Source organism: Camellia sinensis, chromosome 12, assembly GCF_055761805.1.
Source record: "Camellia sinensis isolate YWXY chromosome 12, ASM5576180v1, whole genome shotgun sequence".
Taxonomy (NCBI): Eukaryota; Viridiplantae; Streptophyta; class Magnoliopsida; order Ericales; family Theaceae; genus Camellia; species Camellia sinensis.
In genome coordinates, this window is record NC_138972.1 from 80,552,006 (window position 1) to 80,579,380 (window position 27,375).

Sequence of the window (27,375 nt, forward strand, 5' to 3'; positions counted from 1 at the left end):
GTTGTATTTGAATATTAAAAAAGAAAGAAAAAAAAATGAATGAAATAGAAACCAAATTATTTTAAAAAATCTCATCCTATTTATCTTCTCTCTCCAAATCCTTTCACATATCTAAAATTCAAACACAGTCTTTAAATAAAAATTAAAAAAAAAAATTATTTACTTCTTAAAATCCTAACACAACTTCCTCTTTATCAATATCTTAACACAACATAAATTACTAAAATTCTATTTGGAATGGGTAATTCTATTTACCCATTACAAAAAATCTCATTACACACTATTTATGTTGTTTGAATATGAACATCCAAACAAAAGTCAAATATTCGAACAAAAACTCAAGAACAAAAAATAATTATTCAAACAAATAGTGAAGAAAATGTATATCTGAACAATTCATTTTTGTTCATAAATTTATATCTAAACATTTGACTTTTGTTTAAAAGTTTATCCCAAACGACAAATAGTATGTATTAAAATTTTTGTAGTGTACAAATAGAATTTCCCCAATCACATTGCACATGCTAAATAGCATTTAGCAAATTTGCCTTGTTGCATTGTATTGCAAATTTGCAGGAGTTGATCAATATCAACTGTACGGGGAGTAAATATTCTTTTTTTTTACTCCTTGCGTCTAAACTCTGTTTCGCCCCAAACAATGTCATATAGCCTAAAAACGCAATGACGGTGAGTTACCTGGCTGGTGTGCGCCGAAAAACCCCTCCGACGATCAAGTTAACACCCTTAGAGAGAGTAAAAAAAGACTAAAACAAGATAGTTCAGAATAAAGAAAGTTGCAGAACTTTTGCATAGAGGCATCACAAGGTTTATATAATTTGTGCGCGCACCACCTTGCTTGTCCTTTCTTGGACGCATGGATGTACTACCCTCTCTTTGCCTTACACGTGTATGCACCAATACTACCAAACAACACTAACAAGACCTCCAAACGGTATTGACATATACGAACGACGAGTTTTCCTCCTCACACTCCAATTGGGCCACGTAGCTTATACCAACCAAGCTAACTCTAGCTTAGTCCACCTCAAACACCCTCAAGACCAGATTGGCTCTGGCCAAACTGCCACGCACAACTTTCCCTGCCCGGCTTGCATCTCAATCAAACCTCATGTAACCCTTCTCGATTGGAACTCGTAGCTCGGTAGTCTTGTCAACTTCTCGTACTCAGCTCGATTTGGCTTTGGGGTGCCAACTTAGCTCGGCTATCGCCTTTACCTTGGCCAAGAATGATGCCCTCATTCCATCTACTCAAGCCCATCACTTGGCCTGATCTCACTGGCCAAAGATTTTGTAGCCTGGTCACTAGGTCAAGAACAAGGCCCACGTAGGTTTTGCTTGGCCCATTTGTCTAGCACAAATTCCCCTCTGCTTGTCCCCTTCAAATATATTTGCAAAACAAATTTCCCTTTCCTATTATTTTCCCTCCACATATTCAAAATCCAAACACGACCTAAGAGACAGGAGTGAAAAAGATCAACAATAATTTGGTATAGAGTGGTTGATCTGTTACATCTTGACTTGGTCTCCCATAAAATAATAATTGAAACCAAGCAAACATTTGAAGATCATGCAAACAAACTATAACCCTAGCAAGGCAAGTTTACATCATCATGCTTGCAAACTAGAAAGAAAAGTTTATCCCAATTGCAGTCAAAGCTCATTGATTAAGCTAATTGGTAGAATAATTCGATCCACAAACCATAATCATAACCATAACATGACATGATGTTCTTATTCTTTTTATTCATGCTAAAATGGCATGATTTCACTAAACATGTGAAAATATTTAGCCACTCATCCAATCTCTTATTTCCAAAATGAAGAACATACGAGTAATCTGCGATCAAAATTGTTCCAATTGAACCTCACTTGACAGCCGAAAAAGCAAAAGATTTTATTTTCTTCCATAATTTTAGCACACTAAAGGAAATAAATATAAAAATAAAAAATAAAAAGAAAAGGAGAAAAAGGACCACACTAGCAATTTTCTTGCTCAAACCTATTGCTAAGCTCTGATAAACCTAATAAAAGAAGCTGCTCCAATTGTGAATAAGAGATCCCTTTTAAGCAGTAGCCTTGGTCAGCTCTTTAGCAGGAGTTGCTGGTACCATTTTCTGGGGCTGCAAGCACAAATTACAAAGGGTTTAGTCTATCTATTTAAAAAAATAAAAATAAAAATTAAAGTTTTCCTAGCTAATCTGGGCAGTGACTTAGGATCCTCTAGTTTTGGTGCAAAACATTTTCTTCCAATAGAAAACCTTTTCTACAGAAAACTTCTTCCAGAAAATATCTTCGTAGAAAACATTTCCAATGTTTGGTTGCAGCCATGAAACTAAAGTGCTAGTGGTTGTATTAGTGGCGGTCACGGGCGGAGTTGGCGGCAGAGGCAAAGACGGTGTGGTGGTAGCAGTAGCAGTAGCCGTAGTGGAGGTGGGAGGTGGTAGTAGGTTGGTAGAAGTGATGATGGTGGTGGTGGTGGTGGCAGTGGCAGTGGCGACGGTGATGGCAGCACTGGCTGTGGTAGGTTTTTGGTGGCATTGGTAAGAACTTTAGTCGGGAAAATATTTTTCACTATTCAAAAGTAGGAAATGTTTTCCACTGAAATAAGCTTGTTTTTTGTCAGACCACAAAAAAGTTTTCCGTCGTACCATGCGAAAAACATTTTTCAAAAAATGTTTTCCACTTAAACAAAAGGAGGGTTACGGTCATAAAAGGACAACCAACCAAATGTGAACATAGAAACCAAAAAGATTTGGGGTCCCTTTTCAACGGATTCTACATTATGAAAACCAGAAAAAAGGGTTGTCCTAACCAACTAGAAAAACTAGTTTAGATATGTAGATCTTAAGATGGCATAATTTCACAGTTCGTATGGTCAAATTACTGTGAAATATTAATATTTAAAAGTTTCATTAGAATATTCACATGACAGGGACATTTCAGCTCTTTACCGCAGCTAATTCTTGTTCATGCTTCGGAATAAAAGCAGTATCAACTTTTCCATTTTTGAAGTCCTGTATCACAACACGTACAAAGCAATTTTAGACAAATCAGAAGTCTCAAACCCCCAAATATAAGGAATTCCAAGAAGGAAGATAAAAGATGTTTAGAAATTTGCGTACCTCAACGTCTAGGATAAGTTTGTGGTAGTCAATTGTTGTTGGAACTCCTGCCAAAAGAAATTGGAATTCATATCAACTGAGAAGTAATTAGAGACAGTAAAATGGTTTTTTAAATTTCTAGAGATTGAATAAATATGTTCCAAGTTCACAAAAACACAAATGTAATGTAAAACACTAAAAGTTGAGGTCTCTCTCTCTCTCTCTCTCTCTCACACACACACACACACCAACACACGCACGCCCGCCCCGCCCCGCCCCCACTTGCTCCCTCCAAAATGGAGAGTGTTTCACTAACCCATGATGCGAAGGTTCATAAACCAAAAAAACACAAATGGAACACGACCCCATGGCATGATATTAATCGAATACTACAACGCTTACCTGTAATTATAGTGTCATTAAGAGCCCTTTTCATGCGTTCAATAGCTCTCTCTCTTGTTGGAGCCCATACAATAAGCTAAAGATAACACGTTCAAATAATTAGAAGAAGTTTTCAATATGGACAAAGAAAATAACACCAAAAAAAAAATGCAATCAAGTTCCTAAATCAGTCTTAACTTAAGGCATCCAATTGACTGAGCAATGCCTAAGTAGCAAGATTGTATATTTCCACATATAAATATACTAGTACTATATTCATGCACATTTTCAAACCTCAACAATGAAATAAATTTGCAAAACCTAACCATAATCTCATTAGATATTATCGTCACATCTAACATGATACAGATTACTATGCCTTCACTTTAAGTTGCAAACCAACCATGCATTAAAACCTATTAGTATTACTTATTTGCACTCTTTCTTAGGCACTTGGTCATTCATTTCTTTTACACTATGTTTGGGGGCAAGGGGCCTAGAAGGGATTTGAGGCCAACAGAGAGTTTGAAATTTCGTAGTTTAATATCCTAGTTTTGGATTAAAAAATAAATGATGATTCTTAAATCTTCGTCAAATCTTGAGGGATTAGGAGGCTTAAAACACAGATGAATTCCTTTCAGAACAAGTATCATTTTCAAATTTCTAAAACAATATAGTAGAGAGTAATAAAGCATTGTAACAAAACAGTAGAGAGCAATAAAGCATTGTGGCAATAGATTATAAGCCAGATCAGAACCTTAAGTCAGACCCTTAAACCAACCGCTGAAGTTCTATTCCAGAAACACATTCATGTCTAAAGCCCAAGCATCCAAAGCTTAATCAAATGCAAACATATAGATGTTGACATGCTCAGCTAAGCTATTCAGCTGTTCAAATTGCGTGCCCATGGACACATAAATATATACACACAAAACATCAACAAATTCACACATCATTCTTACAGTTCTGAACACAAATCATTCGCATAAATAACAGTATTAAAAAAATTAATTAATTAATTAATTAAATAAAACAAACTCACGAGGATGCAAGCAAAATTCAGGGATTCACCAATCCAAGTCTCTCTGTTCAAGAAACATATACAGAAAGGAGAAAAACACTGGCCCATCATACATTGCACGTACACAAAACCAAAATTTGACAAACCTTTCCAAGTAGGGAATCATAGCTTGGTGGAACCACATAATCAGGATAGACATGACTATCCATTCTCACAAATGGACCTCCAGATGGCAAGTACGCTGTTATTCTCCCTGATGTCCCAAAAAAAAAAAATTAGTTTCTATATTCCCTGTACTTGAAACCCTCCATTATTAGAATGATGAAGAAGTATGAAACAACACCCTCCCTGTTGCCTATCATACCAAAACCGATGCAAGACAGCACTTGAGACAGGTTCCATACATGATCATAATCAGTCAGTTTTTAGGTTCGAAGTATGGAATTTTAGGATTTTTGGAAGATAACAACAGGTGAGGGCCTCTGGGCTTCAATTAAGCAAAGGCAGCATACAAAAGTTACGTAGCAGACAAAAGTTAAATAACTGAAGGAGAGATGAATTAGGCCTGTCCAATGGAAAACCTAGGTCAAGAATTGCAAAACAAACTCAACAGAACTTCAGAGCTGGTAGATAATATGAAGCTTGCACACCATTAAATTAGAAGGATTACATAACTTTATATAAGCTTTGGAAAACCTAGGACTCTAACAAGACCACAACTACAAAAATAAAAATTATGAGACTTTGACTCGTAAAAAAAAAATCCAAATAAACCAACTAAAACCATATGATAAGACATACCTGGCCCAGGTCTGAAATTTTTAAAAGCATCTTCAGCATTAATGCGACATTCAATTGAATGTCCTCTAAGCACAATATCTTCCTGTCAATAAGAAGCCATGACGCATTAAATAAATTGTAATTTATGCCCAGAGTATTCTAAGCATCTCATTTTCAGTACCTGTTTGTAACGAAGTTTTTCTCCCATAGCTACACGGATCTGTTCTTCAATCAGGTCAACAGAGGAAATCATTTCTGTCACAGGATGCTCAACCTAAAATTTTGGCCAACATGAGAAACAGCGTGCACAATAACTGATAAATCTCAATCAAGTACTTCAAAAGAACCCTTAAATTTATACTGGCAGCTCCTTCTTGTACCTGGATTCGAGTATTCATTTCCATGAAATAAAATGAACCTCTTTCATCCAAAAGGAACTCAACAGTACCAACACCGATGTATCCTATGGACGCTGCTGCTGCAACTGCTGCATCACCCATGGCTTTCCGCAACTCTGGCGTTAATGCAGGTGAGGGTGCTTCTTCCAGCAGCTTCTGATTCCTTCTCTGCAGAAGCAAGTCATTCAATACAATGTTTTACTTCAATAAGCTACATTTCCAACAACAAAAGTAATGAAGACCTCCACAAAGTTCAGTAATTCTTCATTTTTCCGATACTCCAATTAAACATTTTCACAGTTCACCAGCATTAGCTTATGGGCCTTCTTAACAACTCCAACAGTTTAGAATGTTCGTTGTTGAAAATTATTAGATCAAGTACACTGGGAGAATGCTTCTATCTTTGTTAAAATTCACCTACTACACACCTACCACTACCACCTACTACACACTCACCTACTTCACCTACTCTCCACCTACTCCTCACCTACTCCATACCTACTACACACTCACCTATTCTCTTCCCACATCCTCTCTTCTATATATAGGAATCATTGTAATATATCAAAAAAATCAATCAATAATACATAAATTCTAACATGGTATCAGAGCAGGTTTAGAACCTAATATTTTCGCTTCACCGGCGGGCAGCAACCTCACCTTAGCCGTCCGCCGGACCTCAATCTATTCCGCTTATTTTCTACACATACCTTCCCATCCTTCTCCAAATCTTCTCTCTCTCTTTCTAGTTCTGCCAAATCTGTAAAATTCCTATCAGTGCTTTTGCTATACCTCATTCAATACCCATCTTGTTTTTCCTTTCTTTGCTTCCAAAAACAAAATAAAAAGTGACCTGGGTTACGGAAAGAGACGTCTCAAAGAAAGATCTGCCAAAAATTTTAGAGCAAATCGAAGACAATGTTGCCTCAGAAGCAAGCAGAGGAAGCCATAGTCTCCAACCCCAACAACGAGACAGAACATGATGGTGCCAAGGAAGAAGACAACAAGCATGAAGAAGACCAGTCCATTTTCCGTGTCAAGAACCTCCTCTGGCATGGCGGTTCTGCTTGGGACGCTTGGTTTAGCTGTGCTTCCAATCAAGTAGCTCAAGTTCTGTTGACATTGCCCTACTCTCTCTCCTCTCTCTCCAGCTGGAACATCTCCACCAGCCACTGCACATGGTCCGGCGTCCCGTGCGACGCTTTCCGTCACGTGAGCTCCCTCGACCTCTCCGGCCTAAACCTCACCGGTACTCTCTCCTCCTCCATCGGCCACCTCCGGTTCCTCCTCAACCTCACCGTCACCATGGTATCAGAAAAGCACCACCGAGGAGGTCGAGAAGACTAGCAGGAGCAGTGGTGACGGTGTAGCATTTGTGAAGGTTTCCATGGATGGCGCACCTTACCTTCGAAAGGTGGATCTGAAGATGTACAAGAGCTACCAAGAACTTTCCAACCCACAAGCTGCTCTCTCGACCCAATCTCCAAATACACTCATCATCTCTCTTTTTTTCCACAGGTTCAGTCCCTCAACCCACTCTCTCTCTCTCTTTTCCTTTTGGCAGTTTGAAAACACACTGGTCACTCTCTCTCTCTCTCTACTCAAAGACACCCATCACTATCTCCACTTACCCATCTCGTGTTCCCACTCTCTTCCACTTTCTTTTATTTTAATATATATATATATATATATGTATATGTTTATTCTAATATCCTACTCCCACTATGTCCACTTTTGCAGACACCCATACCTCTTTTTCTTTTTCTTCTGAAGCAACTGCGTCCATCACCCACGTTGTTCCGTTTTCTTTATTTTATTTTATCTTTCCTTTTCCATTACCCAAAAAAAAAGGCAGAAGAAGAAGAACTGCACACCAACCTCATTTTATTCCTGTCAGGGATCCAACCCCGATCACAATTTTACACACAAAAAAAAGAACTGCACACCAACCTCATTTTATTCCTGTCAGGGATCCAACCCCGATCACAATTTTACACACACAAAAAAAAAAAAAAAAAAAAAAAAAACAAACAAACAAACAAACAAACAACACACCCACACCCACAGTGGGATTTTTCTTCTCTACTCTGCTGCAGGTCTCTTCTTCTTGCCTCCGTCCTGGACGGCCCTTGCCGGTGTTGCCTCCGTGTTTCCCACTCCACTGGGCACGATCACTACTCCCTGCTCCTCCACTGCAGCATATGGCGGACCTCCAAATCGGAACATCACGGTGGCCTTCCGCTTCAGCTCCTTATTTTCCGCCTTTAGCACACTTATCTCTGCTCGCGCATCCTTATACATGCGCTGGAGCAGAGCCAGTTGGGCGTTTAACTGCTGCACCTCATTTGTCCTACTCTGCAGCCGGTGCGACAGGTTTGTGACCGCCGTCATGGTCTCCACACATGACTTCAAAGTATACTGATTGGCCTCAATATCAGTTTGCACCGCCATTTTTTGCTCCACTGACCGCATCGGAAAGTTCAACGGAGCAAAACCAAAGGCGCTTGGTTGAGGTTCACTGGCCACCGCACCAGTTATCTCTCTTGTTGACTCGTTGAGGTCGGGAAAGAGAGTGAGCAGGCCACGGGACGAAGAGGCCATATTCTGGGTAGCTGAACGGGAAGACGAGGCCATGTTATGGGTTGCTGAGTGTTTCAGAGAAAGGTTGGTTACAGAATGGCAACAGAGTGTTCCAGAATCTCTTTCTCAGAAACGGAAGAGTTTTTTCAAAGGATTTTCGGCGGTTTCAGACTGGTTTGCACAGCCTCCGCCTCAACCTTGGTTAAATAGCCGAGGCAGACACGCGCATCATGCGCCTCTCGGCGCTCGCCGACAACATGGGCGCTCCTTTTGATAGGCACGCCTTTTGATGGCACGCCTTTTGATGGCACGCCTTTTTATAGATTGGGCACGCCTTTTGATGGCACGCTTTTTGATAGATTGGGCACACCTTTTGAGGGTGCGACTTTTTAAGGGGTCCGACAAGACTCTGTAAACTGTCCCGACATTGATTCCGGTTAGCTCCTTCATGGGTCCGACAAGACTCTGTAAACTGTCCCGACATTGATTCCGGTTAGTTTCTACAAGGGTCCAGCAAGACTCTGTAAACTGTCACAACAACTGTGACAACATTGTCTGCTACAACGGTCCGACATGACCCCATAAACTGTCTTCTACATCGGTCTGACACCGCCATCCAGTGTCCTCTACACTGTTATGACACCACCATACAGTGTCCTCTACAACGTTATGACACCCCCATACAGTGTCCTCTACAACGTTATGACACCACCATCCAGTGTCTTCACCAATGGTCTGACACGACCATACAGTGTCTCCTATCTTCTTTTATTTTTATGTATTTTCTTGTTTTGTTACTCTCTCCAAACTCAAGTTGGTTAGTTCCTATCCCCCTTGAGTTTGCGGGGGGCTGTTAAAATTCACCTACTACACACCTACCACTACCACCTACTACACACTCACCTACTTCACCTACTCTCCACCTACTTCTCACCTACTCCATACCTACTACACACTCACCTATTCTCTTCCCACATCCTTTCTTCTATATATAGGAATCATTGTAATATATCAAAAAAATCAATCAATAATACATAAATTCTAACAATCTTTAAGATCATATGTGGAAATAAAATTGTCTTTGGTCTCTGTTCCATCACAATTTCTATTGCAAATTAGGTTTTCTCTCATTGCTTTCTGTGTTTTTTTTTTTCTTTTCCTTTTTTCCTTGAGTGCCACCAGGAAGGGGGTGTTATCTGGTTTAGATTTTCTTTAACATACTCGTTTAATTGGAAACTCATATGTTGATCACATCAAATTTAAAGCATGAATACCTATATGCTATGAAGCACGGATACTTCAAAAAGGGTGATATATCCGTATCGGATACTTATCGGATACCGATACTCCTCGGATACTCGCGGATACGTATCGGATACTTCTTAAAAGTATCGGATACTTCTTAATTAATTTTTTATTAATTTTGAAGTATCGGATACTTAATTTTGAAGTATCGGATACTCGAAATTACATATTACTTATAATATTTTGTTTAGTTCTTTGATAAAAGGAATATAGTGAGAGTTAAAGTAATAAAATTTGTCAAATTGATGTATCCTTGTTGTCTCTCTCACTTCTCTCTCGCTTTCTCACTCTCTCACGTTTCTTCTCTCTGCTCTCATTCTTTTTTTGATGTTGGCATGTTCGGATGATGTTTAATTCGCATTTGCTTTTGCTTTTGCTTTTAGTTTTAGATGTTTTATGAATGTTTGAAATTATAAATTATAAATTTTTTTAAAATTATAAATTTTTTTTTACAAATGTATCCCCGCTGTACCCGTATCATACTTTTTCAAGTTTTGACAAATCGCCATATCCACATCCCCATATCACCACATCCGTATCCGTGCTTCCTAGACTATCATTGATGACTTAAAAAAGTATATTTGCTGAAATTTTTATTTAAAAATGATTTTTTGGCTTTAGCTAAGGTCTTGTGGTATTCACTGATGAAGGGGAACAAGTTGAAGCTATTGACCTTGAAGACTCTTATTTTTATAGAAATCTTTCTTCTTTATCAAGTTGTCTTTTGCTTTAGGTTTTATTTTTATGCATACTGCATTACTAAAAATTGTTAAAATAATATTTTTTACGAACGTATCCCCGCCGTACCCGTATCCTAGTTTTTCAAATTTTGTCGTATCGCCGTATCTGTATTGTATCGTATCGTATCGTATCGTATCCGTATCCCGTATCTGTATCCGTGCTTCCTAGCCTATATGGGTACATCAAAGACTCAAATTCACATCCATGCCCTCATCATCTCCTATTGCCATCAGCCTCCATTTCAACCAGTGAAAGATCACCATGAGTAGATACCCAGAGCACACGAGCATGCACAGACATACCCATCAAAAAAAAAAATTATGTGGCTTTCAAGGGACAAGGGGAGGCAAACTGATTTCTTAAAACAGATTTTGGAGAAGAGACATAAAATTTTCTATAAGTTCATAAGTTCAAACTGATGCTCATAAAATTTCTATGATGCCTGGCCTTCAGCTTGGTCAAGGGCATCAGGTTTGCAAGGACATTAACAACAATTTGCATTTAGGGTTTTCTATAAGTTTTCTGAATGAAACTGTATATTCAATTGAATTATTACATCATACATCACTTATATATAGAACTCTAATTCCTAAGCCTACAAGAATACATCACTTATAGAACTCAAATTCCTAAGCCAACTCTAATTCCTAAACCTAAAAGGAAAAAGGAGAAACAATATTCTCCCAATTTTCTCACATATTCTCACACCCCCACTCAAACTCAAGGTATTTTAGCAGAAAACACTGAGAGTTTGTCAAGAAGAAACCGAAACCGAAACCGAAACCGAGCAGTGGTGTGAGTCTTGGTAAAGAAGTCAGCAAGTTGCAAAGTCGAAGAGACGAAAGGAAGCGAGATAGAGCCAAACTGAAGATGCTGATGGACAAAGTGACAATCAATCTCAATGTGTTTCGTCTGTTCATGGAAGACCGTATTGTGGGCAATCTGAATAGCTCTACGGTTGTCACAATAGAGAGAGGTCGGAGAAGATTGAGGGATACCTAAATCAAACAGGAGACAACGAAACCAAATAATCTCAGCAGTGGCATGAGCCATACAGCTTCAACAATAGAACGAGCAACAACTGATTGTTTCTTGTTTTTCCAAGAGATCAAGGAATCACCAAGAAACATACAGTAACCAAACATAGACTTGCAATCAATAACATCATCAGCCTAATCAGAATCAGCATAGGCCACCATGTCCAAAGAGAAAGTAAAGGACATTAGTGAGCCCTGAAAGATAGTACCTTGGAGATAGCAAAGAACCCGAACCAATGCAGCCTAATGGGTGGAGCGAGGAGCAGAAACGAACTGGCTAACCCGTGAACAGCATAGGCAAGATCAAGGCGGGTAATGGTCAGATAGACTAAGCAACCCACAAGCCCGCGATATAATGTAAGATCGTCCAAAGGAACACCATCAATAGTGTTGAACTTTACATTAAGCTCAATGGAGGGTATCAGAAAACTTAGTGTCAGTAAGACCGGCACGATGGATAACCTTGTTGGCATACTTGGCCTAGGACAGAGAGTAGCCCTTGGGAAAAAAAGCTACCTCAATATCAAGAAAATACCGCAATGGTTCCAGATCCTTTATTTCGAAAGTACGGAAGAGATGTTGCTTGACCGAAGAGATAGCAGAAGAGTCAGAGCCAGTGATGATCATATCATCCACATATAATAATAAGGCAACAAAACCAGCAAAGCTGTGAAGGAGAAACAATGCAGAGTCGTGAGCACAAGGATGAAACTCAAGCTCAGTAATAGCTGTCTGAAAGCGATCATACCAAGCACAAGGAGATTGCTTCAAACCATACAGAGCAAGCCGAAGACGACAAACCTGACCAGAGGAATGGTGAATGTCAGGGAGAGGACGCATGTAAACCTCCTTAGTAAGATGGTCATTAAAAAAAGCATTCTTAACATCCATCTGATAAAGAGGCCAATGACGAACAGCAGCAAAAAAGATAAAAATACGGACAATAGTCATTTTAGCAATAGGGGCAAAGGTCTTCCCATAATCAATACCATATTCTTGTAAGAAATCTTTGGCAACCAGGCGAGCTTTATAGCGCTCAAGAGAACCATCAGAATGAGACTTGACTTTATAGACCCATTTGCAACCAATCAGATTCTTCCCAGCAAACAAAGGAACCAGCTCTCAAGTACGAGTCTTTCGTAATGCAGACAACTCATCTACCATAGCTTGAATCCAATTAGGATCCTGACAGGCCTCCTTGTAAGACTGAGGTTCTGAAAAAAAGTGAATAGCAGATAAAAATGTACAATATAAAAGAGAAAAACGTGTTTTAGCAAAACCAAGTTTGACTATCTGTTTACGGACGCAAAGGGAATACTTACGGTTAGCTAGATCAGGGTCGTCAGAAGTAGAAGGATCAGCAGCAGTGGCAAAGACAACTGGTGGAGGGAGAGCCTTGCGACGAAAATAAACTAACAACGAATGAGGAGAATGAGCAGGTGGGGGAGAGGATAGAACAGACTCATGGGGTACAATGGAGAGAGAGTCATCAGAAGATGTAGTAGGACGAGAAGAGAGAACAAGTTCATGAGGAACAGTAAAGATGTACTCATCAAGAGGGAGCTCAGAAGGAAATGGATCAATGTGAACCAAATTTTATTTAGAAACCGGAGCAGTGAGAGGAGCAAGCTAAAAGTAAGATAGATGCTCTAGGAAGGCAACATGGTGAGAGACATAAAGGTGGCCAGAAATAGGATCGTAACAGTGATAGCCTTTCTGAGTAAGACTGTATCCCAAAAAGGCACACAAGACAGACCGAGCACTACGTTTTGTCCTATCTTTCCGGGAAAGAAAGACAAAACATGCAGACCCAAAAACACGAAAGAGAGAGTAATTGGGGAGTTGGGAAAATAGAACATTATAAGGAAAACGACTAGAGAGTAGGGGAGTAGGCATACGATTGAGAAAAAAAGCAACTGTAAGAATGGCTTCTCCCCAAAAGGGAGTCGGAATAGAAACAGAAACAATAAGAGATCTAGCTGTCTCAAGGAGATGACGGTGTTTATGCTTAGCACGACCATTTGGGCGGACGTGTCAGTACAGGAAGTTTGGTGAATGGTACCCAAGTTGGCCAGATACTCACAGAACTCAGTTTTAAAATACTTCCCACCTAAGTCAGAACGTAACAATTTAACGGTAAACCCAAACTATGTAGTGATCATAGACTGAAAGTTACAGTATATTTGGTAGAAGTCAAATTTATGAGTCATAAAATAAACTCAAGTATAGCGGATGCAATCATCAACAAAAGACACATAATATGCAGAAACCCCCTTTAGTAAGAACAGGAGAGGATCTCCAGATATCAGTATGCACAAGCGAAAAAGAAGAAACAGAAATAGACGTACTTTTATTAAATGGTAAAGCTGACATTTTAGCAAGTTTACACCCCCGACATTCATCAATTTGACTAGGAGAAAGTTTACCTAATAACCCTAATTGAACTAAAGACCGTAAGCGGTCAACAGAAAAATGACCGAGGTGAGAATGTCATAAGTAAAACTGACTCGACTAAGAATCTAACCAAAACGAGGAAAGTGCACCTGGAGAAGTGGATAAAGGGAGATGCAACTTTTCTACCACATAGAGGTCTCCAACTCTACGGTCGGTCCCAATCTGCTTCTTGTACACCCGATCCTGAAACCAAAAGCATCAAGTTGATTAATAGATAATAAACTGACAGATAGGGGGCACAAAGAACAGAGAGAATAGTAACAGCAAACATGGCAAAGGGTAAGACAGACCCAATAGACAGAACGGACACACCTAACCCATTAGCAGTATTAATAGTAATAGGAATGGGTGGGCGAATACAGTTTTGAAGTAAGGAAAAATGAGGAGTCATATGATGAGAGGCATAAGAATTAAAAAGCCAGACAGAAGAAGGGATACCTGAAGAGGACCCAAACAAATCTGAATGAAGAGAGGTAAAAACAGAGGCATATGGAGATGGCTAAGAGGTGGACAGGATATGCTAAAGTTATGCAATCTGAGCAGTCAAGGAAGCCAAGTCAGGATCGGGAGCCGAAACAGATGCAGTATAAGCAGCAGGAGGTCGGAAAGTACCCGGAGTAAGATCGCGGAACTATGTCTGAGAAGATAGAGCAAGCTGACATCCCTTCTTGGGACAGTTGTTCTTCCAATGACCCCTCTAATGGCAGAAAGCACACTCATTTGACCCTAATGGTCCTTTCTTGGGTTTCGTAGTAGCCTGAAGCTGATGAGGAGGTAGGGTCGATAACAAGGGAGGCTTGGCAGGAGCCAAGAAGACTGAAGGATGCAGAGTGTGATTGGCCGTCTTAAGATGGGTTTCCTCAAAGAGGAGCTCACGAACAATAACATCCACAAAGGGAAGAGGAGATCGGTGAAGATGCCACCTCGGATAGCCTCATACTGAGGGGAGAGGGCTGTTAAGAACTGCACTAAACGACCATGCTCCTGAAACTCAATATAGGCATCCAGTATCTTGAGACTAGGTGGTTCCATAAAAGCCAACTGATCCCAAAGATCTGTCATCTCAATATAGTAGTCTTGAATAGTCTGATCCTGCTGATGAGCACTCTGAATAGCTATTTCCAACTCATACCACTTGGCAAAGTTGGACTACTAATAAACACCTAATAAATAATCCCACACCTCCTTGACAGTACTATACTTAGAAAACATCATTCCAATACGATCATCCACAAAATTATGAAACCAGTTAGAATTTAGGCATTCATCACAATCCCAAGAGTCATAGGAAGTCAGATACTCTTCTGCCTTTGGGTCCGATGGACGAGGAACAACCAGAAACATAGTCCCATTTTTTTTTGACCAAGAAGAAAATTCTTTATAACATTGGCCCAATAGGCATAATTGCCACCGGTGAGTTTGCATTTGATGCTTGGATTTTGGTATCCGACATTGTAATAAAGCAAAGTTTATGGTGTCCAAGTATAAAACAAATTAATCAGAGGGGTCAAACTATAATAATCCCAAAGTTAGCACAGCTGGGTCAAATACTGGTGAACTCAGATACCAAGAAAGATAACCAGAGAGCTCGATTGCGATGATGTTGAAGCCCTAAGGAGAACCAGTGAGACAGAGAGAGACAGCGAACCGGAGCAGACTCCTCGCAAGAGATTGCGAGTCGCGAATCAGAGGGGATGAACTAGCAAACTAGAAAACCACAACTGCGAGACAAGGAGGAAAGAGAATAAGTGGTTTCCAGCAATCGAACAACTTGGACAGACCAATCAATCAATCGATTGACCTATACAGACCAGTCGATCAAGAGAAAGAGAGGCCTTTGAACCAGACAAGCCATCAATCATGATCAAGGGATACGACCACGACTCACGATGCTGAGTGGTGAACAATTTCTAGGGTTTCTAGGGCTCTGATACCATATAAGTTTTCTGAATGAAACTGTATATTCAACTGAATTAATACATCATACATCACTTATATATAGAACTCTAATTCCAAAGCCTACAAGAATACATCACTTATAGAACTCTAATTCCTAAGCCAACTCTAATTCCTAAACCTAAAAGGAAAAAGGAGAAACAATATTCTCCCAATATTCTCACATATTCTCACATTTTCATGCTGCAAATTACAGCATCTAATGTATTTTGGCTAAAAGTTTCCACTATTATTGCTGTTTCAGTGTTTCTGTCCAAAATACTTTTTTGGAAATCAATTGCATATATTTATTTGAAGCTGTGTGCAATTTAAATGTTGCTTTCGGTTACACTTATTCATAGATTTGAATACGCAGGCATGAAAGCCTATGTATTTCATCAAACTTCTTACACTTGTCGAGCTCCAAGTGTGGTGACAGCTCTATAGGAGTGCTTTATGCTTATGAATAAGGTCCTACGAGTCCCAAACTTAAAAAAGTGATTCTTAGTGGCATATTTTAAGTTAAAATCCTTGAGTTGCCCCCTCTGTTGCAACAGTGGATCATATGCTTTTAATTTTAATCAAGTTCCAAACTCTGGATTGAGCTCATACAAAAGCCTCCTGTTCCAAACTTCAATACAATTAATGGTTTAATTGACAAAGTGTTAGGCCACATTTGGTGCACCTCATGGTAGTGTCCATAGTTTTTTTCATTTTGAGAATTTGTGCCAAAGTGTTGGTGCAACTTCAGCTTAGTGCTTACAGCTAATGAAGCAAAAAATTACTTTTAAGTTGAAGAAGTTGATTATTGAGAAGCTGGGAAAATGATGCTTTTAACTTCTGCATTAGATTATCAGCTTTTAGATTGCCGAGGCCTTAGTAAGTCAAAAGTTTCAATAGCTACTAATGACTAAAAGAAAAACATAAAACATAAAGAGGGATATGAGGCAGTTAAACATACCTGAATACTGCAATCACGCTCTCCAAAGTGAACAACATTACCAAACTTGTCTGCAAGAACCTGTAAAGCAAATGGTGCGCCAGAGGTGAATCTATAGATCATAATAGGATCAAGTGTTATAGTTTTCAATGACAGCATGCTACAAATTATATTCCCACCCAACTCATACTTCTTGAAATGTAATATTTAATTCATCTACAATATACAACAACATATATGCAATAAAATAGGTTAATCTCTCACATAAAGATAACAAGTAATAAACATTACTTATAGTACACTCAAAAGCATTCAATATTCATGTATTCACAAGTCCAGATATGAAGGACATCTGTAACCCCACATCAGTGCTAATGGCTATTGTACATCAACTAATGCATGACGGATATTATTGCTAAATAAAATACTGAATTCTCTTTATTAACATTATGGAACTAACATGAATCTTTTCTGCCAAGATGAACATTCTAGAGAACTCGAGACGGTTTTGACAGTTAAACATACTCTTGAAAGAACTTCTGATGATGATCCCAGAAGACAATTAGATGTTTTGGGTAAAAGGGTTCAACACTTGGATATTAGGCCAAGTTTGGCAAGTCAAATATAATCCAAAAGTCAAAAAGTTATACAAAAAGCAAAAAAATATTACTATTCACAAATAAAAAATATTAAAAAAATATTTTATATATTTTTATAAAATAAATCCACTGACAACGTCACACTTCTCTTGGGGCAAAAAAAAATTGCATCATTCGGGGCAAATAACTTTTGGACAGTGATGGTCGGTCTGTAGGGGCCACCATGGGTCCCATTTATTATCTGAACCGTTGAATATGTAGAACTCGTCGAGTAATATATGTCTGTAAAAAATCACGTTGATCGGATATCGTGAACTATATGATCAAATCAGTTTTGTATAAACAAAACGGATGATGTGATAGTTAACTGTTGAACAAAACTAATCCGATCATATAGCTATCGATATCCGATCAGTATGATTTTTTACAGGCATATAATACTCAACGAGTTGTACATATTTAACAATTCAGATTATTAAAATGGGACCCATGATGGCCCCCACGAACCGACCATCACTATCCAAAAGTTATTTGCCCCGAAGGAGGCAATTATTTCTGTGGAGACATGCTGCGCAGCAGCAGGAGAGCCGTACAATCAATTAATTTTCTTCCACTATACACTTTATTTATACAATTTTTTATTACACATTTTTTTGTAAAAAGACAAAGTTAACCCAACCATCCATATTTTTTTCCTCAACTTTTTAGTTCAAAAAGACAAAAAGTACACTTATTTAGGACACCCCAAACAACCCCTACAACAAATTTGAAGTAAACATCTGGGTAGCTAACCTCAAATAGATGGGATTGGGAATTTGGGATAAGGCTACCTGCAACAGCATGATAAATCGAAATTGCAGAGGATGTGATTTTTGTTGTTCTACTAAATAATTACCCAGCATGTTGTCCAAAGCAGTTTTTATTAACCAAGATTTCTACCAAATGTAAGTATGCAACATAATTCGATTACAATCAAGTTTAACAGAGAGTGTAGAAGTTTATAAGCAATCAGGTGGTTGACATCATTATTACTCCAAGTTCTTGCACAGAATTTCCCATTATAGTCGATATAACCAGCATCAATTCCTTGTGTTGCTGTCATTTTCTGTTTTAGCACAAAAAACACCAGACAATCCTTTGGATTAGGTGAAAACCCTAAACAGACAAAACAATTACCTGGAACTCAATGTGCCTTGGATTTTGGATGTACTTCTCCAAATAAACACCATCATTTCCAAATGCAGCTGCAGCCTCACTCTTAGCTTGCTGTTGAAACAACCAATTCGAAGTAAACATACTTGAAGCCATCCTTAAGGACGAACTTTTTTTTGTAAAAACACTTGTAGCGAATACACGGAACGAATGAATTTACTAACTCATTTGTCGTACTGTTTTGGAACCAATTGAAATAAATATGTATAATTAAAAGAAATAAAATAAAATAAAAAAATCAATCATAATAAAGGATCTTGCATAAATCTCATAATTTTGCACAAAGTATGCATAGTATCCCCCACACAGTGCACGCGATTGCATATAGACTGCAAAATACTGACACAATTAAGCAAATTGCCTCTAAACAGCCCAATTGATCAGCAAGTAAGTATACAACAGTGGCAATAATAGTTAAAGAAACCCAAGAACATAATTTCATATACCATTTTCAATACAACATATTTAACTTTAATTTCTAACAAATCACACAAAGAGCAAAGACATAACCATTTGTCAAAGAGTACCAATAGTTCATGCTTGCGCATAAGTAACTCAAAGGTAACTTCCAAAAACAGAAATACCTGTAACAACTTCACAAACTCATCAGGTTCTTTAGCAAGACGCATTCCACGTCCTCCACCACCAGCTGTTGCCTTCAAAACATAAAGTAGTCAATCAGTTCACTCGATCCCCTATGCAGTTATAAATTATGATTAATTTGATCACACAGTCATGAGAGAGAGAGAGAGAGAGAGAGAGAGAGAGAGATTGCAACCCCGACTGACTGCTTTAAGGTTCCAACCTTTCATTTCTTTTCGTATATATTCTCCACAATCAAACAGAACATACAAAAAATACAACTACAATCTATTGCAAGCTCCACGATACAGCAAACCATTTTGATTATCTGCATATTGGGAGTTTGAACATTCAAGAAGATTCAACCTTTCAGAGATTTCCACATGTCCTCGCTGTGAGAATATTAGTATATACATTTGTGTGAATATTTTATTCTTGTTTCCTAAAATATTCACACAATCTAAAATAAAGAAATAAAAGGTCAAAAAAAGAACAAAAGAAAACTCATGGTACTCTGTTGAAAGAGGGACAATATAATTCCCATTATTGCAATACGAGCCAATTACGAAACAGAATGAACCAGACGGGTGCCACCAGAATTTCATCAAAAGGCATAACAAATTATCTAGGAAAATGCTGCCCACTATTTCTGGGAACTGAAGGTAGAAAACTCCACAAAGTGACATGGCACGTGCCAGTTGGTGACAGATGAGATGTTAGAAAAATTGGTTAAAATCTGTTACTGCCGCATTGCAACCTTGAAATCCCCCCAACAAGGTGATAAATCTTTCAAGATAGGAATAGGTGTAAAGCCACTGTATCTTCTTGCACATATACAGATTGCCATTTTTATGAAGTCTACATAATTTATGGGCCTGTATCACAATCCCGCATAATTTACGTATAGAAGATTTGAGTTCTGATCATTTACCTTGATCATCACAGGAAAGCCAATCTCCTCAGAAAGCCTAACAGCTTCTTCCGTATTCTACAATGACAATAATTATAAAAATAAATAAATAAACCAAGGAATAGCAAATTTGATTTTTAACTGAAGGGATGCTTTCATGATGCCCAAAATACTGACAAAACCTAATACCTGCAACAACCCTTCACTGCCTGGTACAGTTGGAACACCAGCATTCTTCATTGTCTCCCTGGCCGTTGCTTTGTCACCCATCACACGTATACTGTCAGGCTGCAAAATCATGACACTGGAATTTCAAATCCTTTACCAAATATAAGGATTTTGCTTTGGATAGATCAAAATATAAGAACTTTTTAGTACAAAATAACTATGCACTTCCCTGAAATCTTAGTCAGTTAAAAAACATGATGATATCCATTAGTTATCAATATAAAAAAGGGAAGAGCGGATGAAATACAGTACTCAATCTTTTCCTAGTGAGTGTAAAACTCAAATATATCGTTACCAAGTAGCTAATTTATTGAATTTTCCACCTTCTTTCCCCCTTTTAGCATTCACAAGAATCTAGGAGCATGGTTTAAAAGATTGCCAAAAACAAACACTTCCCACCCTTAGTAGCAGGAATGATTCAACTTGCTCACGATTCTTCCTCAAAAGCGCGATTCTGCGCTTCTAACTCAGATTCGTAGAAGAATTGCGAGTTTGATGCGAGAGAAACGCGAATCTGATCAATTCCTAAATACTGAGAAAACGAAATAACCCTAAATACAGAAGAAACGAAAGAGGAAAGAGCAAGGAGAACTTGGTCACCGACTTCCCTCTGGTCGCCAACTTCGATCTCGAGCCAATCGATTCTTCACTCTCAATCTCGTCTCTCAATCGACCTCGTCTCTGTCTCGTGCCAATCGATTCTTCGATCACATCTCTCGATCGATCTTCTCTATCGATCTCCTCTTCTCTCTCTCTCAGTCGACCCATCTCTTCTTCTTCTTCTTCTTCTTCTTCTTCTCTCTCTCTCTCTCTCCCCCCCCCTAGTCTCTCTTCTCTCTTTCTTTTTTTTATTTCTTTTGATTATAATATAATATTAAATAAAGAAGATGGGGAAGAAGTCAAGAAGTCAATATTAATGGTTACTTTTTGTGTAGTGCTTATATCATAATAATGATGTGGGCTGATGCAATGATTATTTTTCCTGTGATGTATAATGGTTGAAATTACAAATTTTTTCTGTATTTAAAATTATTCTAATATATTTTTTAATTTCTCTATTTATTTATTTATTTTACCTTTATAAATATAAATGTAATGGGTTATACATATATTGAATTAATGTTAATTTTTATATCTACAAAAAATTCATCTACAAAATAAATAGATTTTAATTCTACGTAAAATCTAACAACACAAAATAAAATACAATTTATGATAGTTATAATATATTTCAAATATTAATTGGAGAAAAAAATTATATCTCACAATGTATTTATATATATTATTTAAAAATATAATTAATAAAAATAATACATAAGCGCTCCTAATCTACGACTGCTCTAAGTGGCAACGTTCCCCCGCTCCCGCTTCCGCTTCATGCAACTAAGTTCCCAACCAACCAAGATCAACACAAAGTACCTAACAATATGTGTGCAAAAGATGCATTTGACACAATTGCATAACACATTACAGCTGTTTGGAAGGGTTGGTGGAATAATTTTGAAGAGACACGAAATAGAGGGAACAGTTGTGTCAGACGGGTCAGAGAAAATCAATCCGGTCCGGTGGTCAGGTGTATAATGGCTCTCAGATGGGCTTTGGACATAACTTTGGATCAGTAAAGGCACTGAAAAGGTAAGTGGCCTGCCTCTGGGTCGAGCCTCAGTGGGTCAGGCCAAGAATCCGGTCTAAAGGATAGTGAGGCCATGATAACTGGGCTGGTGGGTTAAGTAAGTCCCATTATAATAAAGGATCTCAAATTTATAAATAACAGAAACACTCTTTTCATATGTTCGAATAAATTTCAAACGCAGAACCACTTAATAGTTAAATGACACATAAACATGCTCACTTCAGATACAGAGGGATAAATCACATTGAAACAAAAATTTGCATCGGAAGCACTTACATTTGGCCCAATGAAGTTGATTCCATGCTCTCTGCACATTTCAACAAAAACTGCATTCTCAGCAAGGAAACCATATCCAGGATGCAGCATTGTACACCCACGACTGATCGCAGCAGACAGGACATTTGGGATCACTAAGTACCTGTAAGAAGAAGAAAATATATGTTCACATCATAATCAATCATACCAGGGGCAGGGACTAAACAAAGTTCTGTTCTATGAAAATATATGACAGAAAAGAGCCTCTAAAAATGGTAAGTAGTAACTGGATTTGCTATAAGTTGTGTTATTACATAGTACATCATAAAACATATACCCCATACAAAAATCATCGCTGAAGAAAGATGTAAGCTCAAATCACCAACACTACCAATAAATCTTGAACCAGAAATGAATAAAGTGAAGCGAGGCCATGAAAACAGCATTAACTAGCCTGGTTCCCACAAATGCTAATGTTACTGAAGCAAGACTGACAACTTCTAAATGAAGAACAACATTCCATGGATCTAAGCACAACACTTCTGAATCCCCTCATCTTTATCATATCAAACAAACAGTGCGTTTTCTGATTTGTAAAATATCAACAGTTCGGATAGTAAAACCTTCCATTAAAACACCACATAATTGCAACAGTGTTGGACTTGCAAAGAGTTGCAATTATTTGTGTCCCTTGTTCCCTGTCTTAAAAAACAAGAAGCTAAAATATAAATATGGTAGAAGGGTTGTAGTTATATGAGCATAAATGGTGAGAAAAAGATTAAAACAATTAGGCTCTAGAGAGCTCAATCATAAAGCAACACACACTCCAAATAAAGGTTTTCATACTATTCTTGACAACTAAAGGCAACTGTCCTCCTCTGGCATCAAAACAAAAATAGTAACAACAACAACTATAAAACAACAAAAAGAACTTTTGATAGTGATGACAATTATTCAAGTTTAACAAGTAGCAAAGCAATTATGGTGACTTACGATTGACTACTTGGTGCTTCACCTATGCATACTGATTCATCGGCCAGTTTTACATGTAGTGCATCCTTATCTATGGTTGAGTAAACTGCAACACAAGGTATTCCCATCTCATGAGCAGTTCGAATAATACGAACGGCAATTTCTCCTCTATTTGCCACCAAAATTTTTTCATCACGACAAGTAGCACAAAGGGCTCCTCCTCGTTTCACAGATTTACGACTAATCTGAGCAACTCGGACTCTCTGCCGTGGGAAGTTCACCCTACTTCCCACCATAATGCTACATTGGGGGCTCTGAATTCCTCTAGATCTCCCCACAAATAAACCCTGCATGAAGAAAATTTATAAATGTACTTAACTCAATTTAGTAAACAACCAAAAAACCTAGGATGCACTAAAAATGAAAAGGCTTTAGCAAATCGGAAAATGCATGAGACCCCCAGTGGGGGTACTGGGGGTCTCTCCTGATTGGTCCAAAATAATTTTTTTTTTTTTTTTTTTTTTTTTTTTTTGATTTTCCTTCCATTGCCAGCCCCCCACGTGGAGGTGGGGGTGCTGGGGGCCCTTCCCTGCTGGGGGTCTCCAGCAGGGCTCTTAGCAAATCATACAAAAAGCTGAACATAGCCACGTATTACAAAGTGCATTAAACATGCCGGTTGGGAAATGCAAGATTAGTTAGTATGTTGAACAAAAGTAAGAACTGTAACCCAACCCTCCCTTGAATACCATGACATCACTTGACCAATGTCTTACAATGTCTTTGGCATTGCAAGATAGTAGACACTTATAAAAAATATATATAATAATAAAATAAAAAGGTTGCAAGATAAATTAGATAAACCTAGATGAAATGGTTAATCAAATAACAAATTCATCAAAAAGAAATAAGTAATCATTCTTGTGAATGTAACACAGCAAGCCCCATGGTCACAATGGGAAAGTGCAATTTTCATACAATTGAACCAACTTGTTTAAGTAAAATAGATCATTTGGCTATACTTGACTTGATTATATCATAATGGATGCATCGTGTAATAATTAAAGGGCAAATTACACTAATAGTCTCTGTAGTTTGAGGCTCGTGTCACTTTGGTCCCTAACTTTTTAATTGTGACACATTTGACCTTGAATTTTGAATCTTGCTCCAAATAAGGACAATTGAAAATATTATTGCTTAATTTCAAGGGCAAAATCATCAATTTGATCAAATATAAACTAATTTGATAAAAATAAATGTTAAAAAAATATTTTTTTATTTTTAAAAATTATTCAGCTTGCTTGTTTTCATTTTTCATAAAATACTTTTCAGAAAATTCTACTTTCTTATTTTCCGTGTTTTTTTGTTTTTACTGAATTTTTTTAATATTTTAAGCAATTTTTTTACTTTTTAGATACACCTAACATAAATACACCTAAAAAGTAAAAAAATTATAAAAAAAATCTTTTAAAAATTCACTAAATACCAAAAATACAAAAAAATACAAGAATTCAGTACATTTTTTTGTATTTCTATGTATTTATTAATTTTTTAAAATATTTTTTCACAAATTTTTTACTTTTTAGATACATCTAACTAAGGTGCATCTAAAAAAGTAAAAAAATGTTTAAAATTTAAAAAATATTCACTAAAAACAAAAGAATACGAAAACCAAAAAACTCAATTTTTCAAAAAACTTAATCCAGAAAACTCAAACCAAACACACTGATTTCTACTCACAAAAGATAAAATTATGAAAAATTGATAAATCTTTTCAATATTTTTTTATATTTTTTTTTACCAAATTAATTTTTATTATATGTTTAGATGATGATTATGTAATGGGTGGTTGTTAGAATTTTAATGTGTAATCCATATGTTTAATATATGAAATGTTTTTAGTTTTGAATTTTTTAATTTAATGAATTGGTTTAATAATGATATCAAAGCTGTCGCCATATTTGACTTTTGAAAAAATAGAAACTAATTTAATGAAAACAAAAACAATCACCCATTACATGATTATCATTCAAACATTTAATAAAAATTAATTTGGTAAAATAAATAAATGTCTAAAAGATATATTAATTTTACATAATTTTATCTTTAGTGTAGAAATAATTTTTAAAAATTCAAAAATATTTTTTTGACATTTATTTTTGTCAAATTAGTTTATATTTTATCAAATTGACGATTTTGCCCTTGAAATTAAGCAATAGTATTTTCAATTGTCTTAATTTGGAATAAGATTCAAAATTCATAGTCAAATGTGTCACAATTAAAAAGTTAAGGACCAAAATGACACAAATCTCAAACTACAGGGACCGTTAGTGTAATTTGCCTATAATTAAGGCCAAGTTTGGCTACTACAAAATAATTCATATTTTTATCTTTTTATCTTTTTTCCATCACATCACCTCTCTACTTTTCTGCACGTCTTTTCGTAAAAAGACAAAAAGTACACTTATTTATTATTATCATTCAGCAGACCTATCACAACCAGAATGTTCAATATCCAACCCAGCCTCCTATGCAGTGGGCTGCATTTTATGTGAACACTAAAGTTCAAGAAATATGGGGCTTGTTTGGTTGTTTCTTTTCTATTTTTTGTTTCCATTTTCAAAAAAGCACAAACACTAGTTTGGTTAACTGATTATGAAAACTATTTCCAATAAACTTTTCTAAAAATAACCAAATTTTTAGGAAACACCACAAAGTTGTTTCGAAATTTCAAAAACTTTTTCACCCAAAAATGAAAATGATGTTTTTCTAACTTGTCATTTTTTGTTTTCAAAAATATGAAAAACAAAAATACAACCAAACATGTCCAAACAGTTTTAACACAGTTTATTTCTAAGATTTGCCTCCCTGACACACCCACAACCAATATGCCATTAAGCAAGTTAAACATAGTGAAATTTTCACATCATCCTCTACAAACAATATAAATTTTGCTCAAAAGAAGTAGGGTAAAATCCTATAGTTGCGAGGAGAAGAGAGATTTTGATCTTGTAGTGGAAGAAGCTAATGAACACAAATAAAGAAAACAGAGTACGTACCGAAAATTTCACAATTTAGAAGCAATAATGATTAAAACGAAAAACAAATATAAATGCAAAAATAAACGGATTTATCCCGTAAATTATCACCATTTTTTCGGTCTACTTAGTATCTAAAGTTCCTGATTTCACTTTCAAGTGATATAATTGGAGACAATTGTACAAATCAATAACAGCTCAAGCTTGATTTGATGGGCAAAGAAGATCATTTCAAAATTTGAACAATTTAAACCCTGCAATCAAGAACTCATTTTTATTACTATTTTGAACAACCTACACAAACCAATTTGATGGGTGTTCCTTTAAAATGGCCTTTCTTGATTCAACTAACATTAAAAACTTTAGGGACTAAATAAATGAAATTGAAAGTTTAATTTGGTGATGAAGTAGAAAAAAATGGTGATTGTTTTAAAAAATAAAACTTAAATACCCAGAAATGGAGAGAAAATGTGGTTACTTACAGGAGTTGAGTGGACAGATTTGCAAAAAGTTAAGGCAGAATCCATTTCCAAATCAGATTCCTATTAAAAAAGCAAACCCATTTGTTGAAATGTAAGAATTAACATAGTAATTGAGACAGTAAAGAGAGAGAGCATAGTAGTTTAGTAGATCCGATTCAAGTAAGAGAATGGAAACGAAGCGTACCCTTCAATGAGAAATTCTGATCAATGTTAGAGAGAGAGAGAGAGAGAGAGAGAGGTGAGAAGAAGGGAATTGATTGAAGAAATAAAAGAGAGAAGGTGTCGATGAAAACGAGGGAGGGTGGAGAGTTCACAGATTGAATGCTCCGCCTAGCGGGTTGGGGAATTTGGAAGATGGCCCTAAAGCAAAACTAATCTCTTACTACTATTGTTTTTGAAAAATTAAATTTTTTTAATTTTATTAAAAAAAATTAAGAGTAAATTATTAATAAATCATAAATAGTGATCTTATGAATTATTTGGTTCTTTCTTTTTTTATGGGATTAAAGGTCTTATTTTAGTATGAATTATATTAATGGCTAAAATGTGAATTTTTTTCATAATGTTGAAATTACTAAACGTAACACCTTAAAAAAAAACTCTCTAATATACTTTTTCAAGAGTAACACTCCAATGTAACATATTAAAAAAAAATTATGTACTTTTTTCAAACGTAACACTCTAATTAATGTAATACAAAAAAACTTTTTATTCAAACATAATACTCCTATATAACACACTAAAAAACTCTATAGTGCACTTTTTCTAAACAT

The 27,375-nt window shown here is 36.8% G+C and overlaps 1 protein-coding gene across 1 annotated transcript; it reads right to left on the bottom strand.

Annotated features, from left to right (window-relative positions):
* Nucleotides 1-1,728: 1,728 nt before the first annotated feature.
* Nucleotides 1,729-26,996, bottom strand: CAC2 (acetyl Co-enzyme a carboxylase biotin carboxylase subunit). Its single transcript, XM_082899037.1, has 17 exons — nucleotides 26,787-26,996; nucleotides 26,603-26,662; nucleotides 23,107-23,432; nucleotides 22,135-22,276; nucleotides 20,187-20,285; nucleotides 20,019-20,075; nucleotides 19,090-19,161; nucleotides 18,470-18,559; nucleotides 16,716-16,775; nucleotides 5,685-5,870; nucleotides 5,486-5,578; nucleotides 5,326-5,407; nucleotides 4,671-4,777; nucleotides 3,525-3,600; nucleotides 3,144-3,190; nucleotides 2,973-3,035; nucleotides 1,729-2,141 (listed from the first exon to the last, which is right to left on the bottom strand). The coding sequence occupies exons 2-17, from the start codon at nucleotides 26,645-26,647 to the stop codon at nucleotides 2,085-2,087; spliced, it is 1,602 nt and encodes a 533-aa protein (XP_082755163.1). The 5' UTR covers nucleotides 26,648-26,662; nucleotides 26,787-26,996; the 3' UTR covers nucleotides 1,729-2,084.
* Between the last annotated feature and the right edge of the window lie 379 nt (nucleotides 26,997-27,375).

What these genes read in the sequence shown, in the direction of transcription:
- CAC2 (XM_082899037.1), bottom strand. Translation starts at nt 26,647, where the DNA reads ATGGATTCTGCCTTAACTTTTTGCAAATCTGTCCACTCAACTCCT. An exon ending in AAATTTCAGACCTGGGCCAG is followed by an intron (nt 4,778 to 5,325) that starts GTATGTCTTATC and finishes TTGGGACATCAG; the next exon opens with GGAGAATAACAGCGTACTTG. An exon ending in AACTTATCCTAGACGTTGAG is followed by an intron (nt 3,036 to 3,143) that starts GTACGCAAATTT and finishes GTTGTGATACAG; the next exon opens with GACTTCAAAAATGGAAAAGT.